The sequence below is a fragment of the Oenanthe melanoleuca genome, chromosome 3 (genome assembly GCF_029582105.1).
Source record: "Oenanthe melanoleuca isolate GR-GAL-2019-014 chromosome 3, OMel1.0, whole genome shotgun sequence".
In the NCBI taxonomy this organism is placed as follows: domain Eukaryota; kingdom Metazoa; phylum Chordata; class Aves; order Passeriformes; family Muscicapidae; genus Oenanthe; species Oenanthe melanoleuca.
The window spans coordinates 10,062,258-10,071,082 of NC_079336.1; the positions used below are offsets into that span (position 1 = coordinate 10,062,258).

At 44.0% G+C, this 8,825-nt stretch overlaps 1 protein-coding gene across 1 annotated transcript; it reads left to right on the plus strand.

Annotated features, from left to right (window-relative positions):
* Positions 1–2,810: 2,810 nt before the first annotated feature.
* RDH14 (retinol dehydrogenase 14) lies at positions 2,811–7,883 on the plus strand. Its single transcript, XM_056487871.1, has 2 exons — positions 2,811–3,189; positions 6,387–7,883. The coding sequence occupies exons 1-2, from the start codon at positions 2,842–2,844 to the stop codon at positions 7,002–7,004; spliced, it is 966 nt and encodes a 321-aa protein (XP_056343846.1). The 5' UTR covers positions 2,811–2,841; the 3' UTR covers positions 7,005–7,883.
* The last annotated feature ends 942 nt before the right edge of the window (positions 7,884–8,825 follow it).

Here is an 8,825-nt window from a genome sequence, read left to right on the forward strand (position 1 = left end):
TAGTGGACCGAAATAATCTTTTTCAAGAAAATTCTGTGAAGTGGGGTGGGAGCTGAGGGAAAGTATTTTCTATTTTTGTAGACATAGAAGAGAATTGTCTCCTAATAGCATTCCAGTCCACAAAACAAAACAAACAAGCAAACAACAACAACCACAAAACTCAACAAAAAATGTCTTGCTTCTCACGCTTATCAGGCTACCATGAGTTTATGCCCTGGCAACCCTAAGCCAGTCACAGTTAAAGAAACAGAAATGTTTTTCAGCAGGGGAATAGAGAGAACTGTCCTTTATCAGCCTGTTTACAACACTGGAAGACAGACTCATGAAAAAGAAACTGTAAACCAAGACAAAATCTGGAGGAGGATTAATAGTAACACAGATGAATTCTGTGTGGAAACAGAACCCTGTCAGGAAAACCCAGTTCTTCCCTTAGCTTCCAGGTTCCTGCACCATACTGAAAGACAGTAAGACAAATGAGAATGTCTCCAACTGCTACCAATCCCTGTGGAGAAAATTGTTAGAAATAAGATTCTGAAGGTTACTTCAGATTTTTGTTTGTTCATTTACAGAGCATGTAAGATATTTCCCACCAGTTACCATGACACCATAAATCCATGTTCCCACTTCCTTCCTATTTTTAGGTCACCCTTTTAATTTCTAGGCTAGCATGTCATCTGGATGAGCCAAAATATAATGTATTTCAGATCAAATGGATCAGATGGAGATGGCTATCATGACATGTCTTCCAACATGCATTCTGGACTGTGATCTGTTCTGAGGATGTGAGATTCAGAGGGCTCCTACATCCTGAGGAGAATCCTCAAGTATCCCCTCACACTCCTGTGCCAGATGTGTAACCTGCACTGGCCTGCAGTACTGCTAAACACAACCTTGAGTGTGATACAGAAAGGATAGGGATACAGAAATCTGTGGAGCAGGTCAATGTCAGAAGAAATAATTTCCAGTTATCATGCTGAGTATCTGGGACCAACATCTGGATGCACACATCATTCCTGCCTACATGAGCAGCATCTGATCACCATAAGCTCCTGAGCATAGTGCTCCTTGCAGTGAAGGCTGGACTGACATTAACAAACACAGGCAGTGCCCTCTCCAACACAACTGCAGCCTTCTAAGTAGGGGCATCAGAGATGACTGCCAGAGTCCTCATGGCCAGGTGATGAACAGCGGATTCTTCAGCTCCCACCAGGATGATTTCTTACATAATGAATCTGTTCCTCTAACAGGGTGTTTCCTGGTTCTCCTATTTTGACACCATGTTGGCAAATACTCTTCCTTCCTCATGGTCCTTGACTGCGTGTGGCTGCAACGCCTCACAGTACACTATGAGAAGAAGGAAGAACACCCCAACATGGCTCTTACACCACCAAGGATGTCGAAATCCACATTTCATATGCAGATGCAATGGTGTGGCCTGGCTAAAGCACCCTTTAGTGTACCCATGAGGTTACTCACAATGGAGTGAAGGGCCGAGAATGAAGAGAGTGTCTTCTGTGGTGAAGACAAAGACAGAAGAGGTCTGTCAACAAATCCAGAGTGTTTAGGTGTGGTGCTGCCTATACAGCCCACAAACTGCCTCAGAAGTGTGAGAGACAATCAGAAAAGACATAGTGGGGGTAAGGGCACTTCTAGAAGAATGTGCTGTTTCTGCTGCTGTGTGCTGAGATCAGCCCCAGAACAGACTGCAGCGATGTGCCAGCCTGCAGGGAGCACCAACATGTGACAGTTAAGGGGAGCTTGATATTGCAAATGGTTGTCATGTCACAACAAGCCACAAGAAACCTGATTAAAGGCTCATGGGTTTCCTCTTGGATCTCTTAGTCATCTCCCCAAATGTGCTGGGTCTTGACTAAGGACAGACATGCTCCTTATCAGCCAAGTCAAGCTTGTTTCTTTTCTCCCCCACAGAATATTGTCTCGCTGTACTCTATTCCCCTGCATGCCAGCTCCTAGGTCCTCATCACAAACTCCTCTTAATCTATGTTGTTCTGTCCTCTTTGGAACTCTCTTATCCCTAAATCTGCACTAAACTCCAGTACTGTGTTCTTTTTTGTTGTTAAACACTTTTTTTTTTTTTAACTTACATTGCTCTTGATCAAAATTCAGTTACCTCTTAATTCTCTCTCTGTACATTTCTACTACTGACTCTTTAATAGCTAGGGTGAAAAGGATTTTGAGTGGGGGAACCACAGTGGTCACTCCTGACTCCCTGAATGGGTTCATGCTGCCCTGGTTGGGATCATCAAGGTCTGCAATTAGTAACAGTGTCTGGAAACACGACATGCAATCGATGGCTGAAAACAGATTTTGGGTTAAGGATTCAAAACAAAGCTGGCGGACCTGGGGGCCGCCCAAGAGCTTCAATACCAACATAAAAAGGTTCAATCAGCCCCCAACCAGTGCTGGTACTTGGGGTTATTCCCCACCAGGTGCAGGACCCTACACTTGCCCCATTAGGTTTCTTTCCGTCCAACTCCGCAGCCTGTGGCGGTGTCAAGGACGGGCAGCAGAGCCCTCAGGTGCCGCAGCCCCGGCCCGTCCGGTCAGCGCTGCGCCCGGCGGGCACACGGCTCGGCCCGGCCCGTCACCGCTGTGCTGCGGGCACACGCCCCGATCCGACCCGGCCCGGCCCAGCCCGGCAGCGCTGTGGTGCGGGCTCACGCTCTGTCCCGTCCCGTCCCGTCCCGTCCCGTCCCGTCCCGTCCCGTCCCGTCCCGTCCCGTCCCGTCCGGTCCGGTCAGCGCTGCGCCCGGCGGGCAGCGCGCAGGCTCCGAGCCGCTCCGGGACCACAAGCCCCAGCAGGCCCCGCGCGGCCCCGGCATGGCCGCGGCGCTGCCGGCGCTGGCGCTGGGCGCGGGGCTGCTGGTGGCCGCCTGGCGCTGGCTGCGGGGCGCGGCGCGGCCCGGGCGCGGGGGCTCCATGCGGGGCAAGACCGTCATCATCACCGGCGCCAACAGCGGGCTGGGCCGGGCGGCGGCGGCCGAGCTGCTGCGGATGCGGGCCCGCGTCATCATGGGCTGCCGCGACCGGGCGCGGGCCGAGCGGGCGGCCCGCGAGATCCGGGCCGAGGTGGGCGAGCGGCCGGACGGCGCGGGCGAGCTGGTGGTGCGGGAGCTGGACCTGGCCTCGCTCCGCTCCGTGCGCGCCTTCTGCCACCGCGTCCTGCAGGTACGGCCGGGCCGCGGGTCACCGCGCCTGGGCCCGGAGGGGGCGCGGCGGGCACGGGCTGGCGGCGCTCCCGGTGGGGCCGGTTCTGTGCGCGCTGGGCGAGGCTGCTCTGCTGCCAGCAGCGCGCTCGGGGCGCTGGGGAAGGCGCTGAGGTCACCGCAGGGTTCGGGAGGAGGGTATAAGCAAATTGGCCGTGAATTAGCTCTTGGAAGCGTGAACTTCGTGATAGTTTGGTCTGTTTTGGTTTAAAATACTCTAGATCTTTTCTACTCTGGGAAGAAAATGCTTGTTTCTGTATGAGATAAATGATTTTTCGTCCTTTCTCTCTGAATTAACTAGTTTAACCTTTGTTGGTTTACATTAGCGTTACAGCTCAGCTCTGCTATCAGAAAAATAAAAGTTGACAGGTGCACTGCTGCCATGCTCCAGACATCCTTCTGCTGCCTCCTTAGGTTGCACACCCCACCCCCCAAGGATTTAAATCTCTCACCCACCACCAGCAGAATCTAGTCAATAGCCATTTCTGAATATATGAAGTTTTTGCAGATTGCCTTAAAACCTGAGTTTAAGGAGAATGGGACAGCCAGTTGCTTTGCCTGACAGAAATGCCACTAGATGTGTAGAGCAGAGGGAAGCACTGTTGGAGGCATTATTTCATTCCCACAAAAAGCATCTTTTAGGACTTTGATCTCACCACATCTAGCTGCTCAAGTCATGAGACACAAAGTCATGGAAAGCCAGGCTTAGTAAGTTCTGCTCGGAGATGTGCTTCTTAAGTACTTAAAAGATTCTCAGACCCTGTTGTCAGGGGAAGAAAACAATGACTATATTGCATTAATTTTCAAACTGCTTTTCTAAAAGCTAAGTGTCGAGTTTTAAGTTCTCTAGTTGGACGCTTTGTAGTTTATATATATATGAATCCAGTGATAAGATCTAATCTTGCTTCAATGTTGTGGGAAAACCTGCATATCTGAGAGGATATAAAATTTGTATAATTTGTACAATTATTTGTATAATAAGCACACATCAGAAAAAAAAAAATTGAAATGCTGTGTAACTTTCACGAATTATGTCTTTTATAGTACAAAGTATCAGAGTGGCTCTTAAGTGAGAAATAGATTAAAAGAGAGTGTGCTATCTTCAGAGTATTGCTCATGCCTGCATTATAACTTGTATGCACCTGAATGACAAGGGATGTAAGCTTAAGTGATACTTTCAAGAGCTTTTCTATCCAAGTTTATGTTATTTACCTTCCCTATCTGTGAGTCCTTTTTGGAGCTGCTATTTTGGGATTTGTTTGGGGGTTCTTGTGGTGTTTTGGTTGACATAAAGAAGATGTAAACACTGGCAGGATGAGGAGACAGTGCACTCCCACTGCTTAGCCTTATTTGTGGGAGCTATACTTTGCATGACTGATTATATCTCTTATGCATGAGTGATTATATCTCTTGCTCCTTAGTCTCTGTGAAAAAAAATAAAAGACTTAGATTCTGGAGGGTTCCATGGGAAGATGGATAAAATGCAGGAGGCTACAAGGAATAGCACTGCCCATCAATGTAGTGTTTTGTGCACTCTGCTGCATTTGGTTGTAGTGGCTGCCTGCTTGGAATTGATTGCATCACTCTAGGTTGTTACGTGTAGGAATTTCACAGAACAGCACATGTGGAGGTCTTGCTTCTTGAAGTGTTAAGTCTCGCAAAATAAATCCTCCAGTCAGATGTTTTTCTCTAAAGAAGAAAAAAGGATCATTTCAGTGAGCAGATCTGCAGTCAGTACTTCTTCACTCCTGTCCTGATTTAATGATAGTGACTGACCATTGTGTCCCTTTGAGTGAAGAGAAGTGTGTTTGGTGCTCTTTGGATCCCAATTATATCAAACACTGAGCAGCCACAAGTTCCATGCAAATCACTCTGAGATTGAAGTACTTGGAAGTTCTGAGTGATTGGATGCCAGCACCTTTAACTGAATGCCAAGTGCAGATTTGGGGTTTGCTCTTTGTATCTTTGCTGCTAATGGCAGTGAAATAAAAGGAAAATGGTGCCGAATTCATTCATGAGGTTCTCTATTTTTATCATCAAAATAGCCCAGATTGTCTCTGCATTGGGTTTAAAGAATTAAAAGCAAAGAAAACTCCCAGTGCTCTTAGAGAAAATTAATACCTTTGCCTCTGATTCATGCAAGCATAAATTATGCTTTCAGAGTCTTTTGTCAGAGGTGGGTAAGAGTTGAATTCAAAGCTTATTTATGCAGCTTAGTTTAATTTTTTTTTTTTTTTTTTAATTAGAATTTTGGATAAATTGGAGAGCTCTTTCATTTTTGAGTGGATTCTGGAGCATGAAGTGCATGATGCATATATCTAAATTATCAATGCCCTCTCTGTTAACTGCTTACATTGTCTAAGCCTGGAGAGTGTGTATACATCCTTTAGTCTGATTTTTGAGCCAGAACACTGATCCATCAAATCTCATGTGCCGAGCACCTCATAGAGCCTCTGTTCCCTAGTTTCTGGGTAGACCTATTGGACTCAGATTATGTGAAACGTGAGTGTTACTTTTCTGTGAATCCTGCTCCATAGTTCTCACCCAGCAGCAGAGTGATGTGTACTGGTTTTAAAGTAAGACAAGTTTAAAATCATGAGAACATTGTTTGTCAAGAGTTTTTCATATATTCCTAGTGAGGTGATGGGTCTACAGTGTAATGGTTTCCTCTTCAGCTCTGAGGTTAATTCCTTGTGCTAGCATCTTGCATTCCATGCTTGGATGTCTTTTGCACACTAGATCCCTCTGCTATTGAAGAAATTTGCCGTAAATTAATGTGTGTCCTCTTGCAGAGCAAAAGACAGGTTGCTTTTTAAAAAAGAAAAAAAATGCATCACAAAGGTAATTTAGCACTGAATTGCTGTAAGAAAAGCTGCTCCTGGAGAAGTTGATGGTTGTGTATTTTGCTTGCATTAGAAGTTGATACAGACCTGCTCTCAGATACTTGCATTCTACTGGGATCAAGTGCACAGTTTACTGGTAGTTAACTTAAAGGTGGTTTTTTTCCTAACTGCTTTATGAGAATGTCAGAAAGCTATGAAATAAAAAAACTATAAATGAAATTGTTTCTTTTTTAACAATGCCCAATGAGAAATTGAAGCATAATGTTACACGTGGGAGTTCTAAAACTGAATTTTTTTTTTTCTTTTCTCTTTAAAGGAAGAGTCAAGGCTGGATGTTCTGATAAATAATGCAGGGATATTCCAGTGTCCATATATGAAGACAGAGGACGGTTTTGAGATGCAATTTGGTGTAAACCACTTGGGCCACTTCTTGCTCACCAACCTTCTTCTGGGCCTTCTCAAAAATTCTGCCCCAAGCAGGATTGTTGTAGTGTCATCAAAGCTTTACAAATATGGAGAGATCAACTTTGACGACTTGAACAGTGAAATAAGCTACAATAAAAGCTTCTGTTACAGCCGAAGTAAACTGGCTAACATATTATTTGCCAGGGAGCTGGCCCGTCGGTTGGAGGGGACAGGAGTCACCGTCAACTCACTTCATCCTGGGATTGTCAGAACAAATCTAGGCAGACATGTGAATATTCCTTTGCTGGCCAAGCCTCTATTCAACTTGGTGTCATGGGCTTTCTTCAAAACGCCTCTGGAAGGAGCCCAGACATCTATTTACTTGGCCTCTTCTCCTGATGTCGAAGGCGTGTCAGGAAAGTATTTTGGAGACTGCAAAGAGGAAGAACTTCTGCCCAAAGCCATGGATGACTTGGTTGCAAGAAAATTGTGGGATATCAGTGAAGTGATGGTTGGCTTACTGAAGTAAGTGCCAGGGAGTGTCTGCAAAAAAAATGCAGATAACTATGCAGTTGGCAACAGTGAAATTCTCACTTTAAATGCTGTGGGAATACAGAATTTTGCTCAGTAAGTATGAAATAAGAGAGTGATTTATGTTGGAAGTCTGTTTTGAAATGAAAGACAGTCTTCAATAGGCACAAGCATTTAGGAAAAAACTGAAATAAAATTTGTGGGTGTGAATATAATTTCTGGTTAAATCTGCTTAGAAACTTTTGTTTTACAAATAAAAATTAAGCAGAAGTGAGTTTTGCAATATATATGCGTATTTGTCATTACTTGTAGTCTGGCTGGACAATGCAGGGTACTGATGGTGAAACACTTCTGTAAAAATTATTTGAAAATAAATCTTAATCATAGTCTTTGGTTTTTTTTGAGCCATCACAATGACAAATGTAATAAAGAGTTTTCCTGGTATCTTGCACTGTAATTGTTGAGGCCTCTGAGTGCCTTTCAAAGGCTTGTCAGCCCCATGGTTCAGTGAACAAAATCGTTGAGCCGTGCGCAGTTTTGCTGTGAAGCACAAAGACAGCTATTTTTGGTGATGTTGCTGCTGTTCAGTGTGTAAGTACACTTGGTTGTGCAAGCTGTATTTTTATTTTCATGTGTGTTGAGCTTGCTGTTTCTTGAAACCTTGGGTTTCGTTCCAATGGTAGTTGCAAAATGTATGATGGTCTTGATAGGGCTTTGCATGGCATGAACTGTGTAAGACCTCATGCAAATTAGACCAAACAGAATAAGCTTCTCAGTGTGTTTGGCTTGACTGATGGCACTTTAACTCAGTAATGAGGTTCCATAAATGTCTCATACAGCTGACTGAATATTCTTTAATAAAATCTTTTAAAAAGAAGACATAGCATTCATTCTTTTATTGTGGGAGATGTATCAGAAACTGGCAGCCTTGATACAGTAGCTTTGTTTCAAAGCAGAAGATGAACCTGTGTGTTGTTTTAGGGAGCCTGTGGTGTGGAGTTGGTAGAAATAAAATGGCTCCAAAGAAATACATGAGTATTAAGTGAGTCTGTATTGATTTTTTTTAAAATTCATATAACTTATTTAATATTAATATTTCTGCCTTTTTTTTTTTGGTCTACATTATTTAAAAGTTCTAATAGTTAGGATATACAGTATAAATGTGGAAGAATGGTTTAGACTGATCTATATTGATATTACTTGAAGAAGAATCAATAATAAATGATGTATTCAATAGTTCCTTAGTTACACATACATCACTACTGCAGTTCAGGTGGTGACCTACTAAATTTTTTAAATTCTTTCTCTGATTGTTTACTCAGACTCTCCGTATACTTTAGCTTTTACACTTGAGGGGGCTTGATCTTGCCTTCCCATTCCCCAGCAAGAGTCTGTACTGGGCAAGTGGCTTGGGTGGGGCAGAAAGCAGCATTCCAGAAAATCAGAATGCAAGCTACAAAGTAGAGCAGGTTTGTAAAACCATGTAATAGGTTGAACTTTGCACTATTCACTGTAAGGCAAGGTGTAGAAGTGGATGTGTTGTCAAAGCATACTGTGAGTGTTGAATAGAGTTCTCCAAGTGATGCAGAGGGAGTTATGCTACACACTTAAAGAAGTCCTGCTTTGATCTTCAGTTTTAATTTTCACATTTTAATTTAAAACACTTGTAAATGGCTGCAAGCAGCACCTTTAGCAGGTAGCTGAAGAATGAAGAATTCATTAACTTCTCTGTAAAGAGTTATAGAGAAGCTGAGCCAAACTTAGGTTTGTGTTTCAATGTGAGTGGAGCAATGCTAAAGAAACACTACTGCATTGTTCC

Excerpts from the sequence above, each read along its gene's own strand:
- RDH14 (XM_056487871.1), top strand. The coding sequence starts at position 2,842 with ATGGCCGCGGCGCTGCCGGCGCTGGCGCTGGGCGCGGGGCTGCTGGTG. Across the intron at positions 3,190-6,386 it reads TCTGCCACCGCGTCCTGCAG|GAAGAGTCAAGGCTGGATGT; the intron begins GTACGGCCGGGC and ends TTCTCTTTAAAG.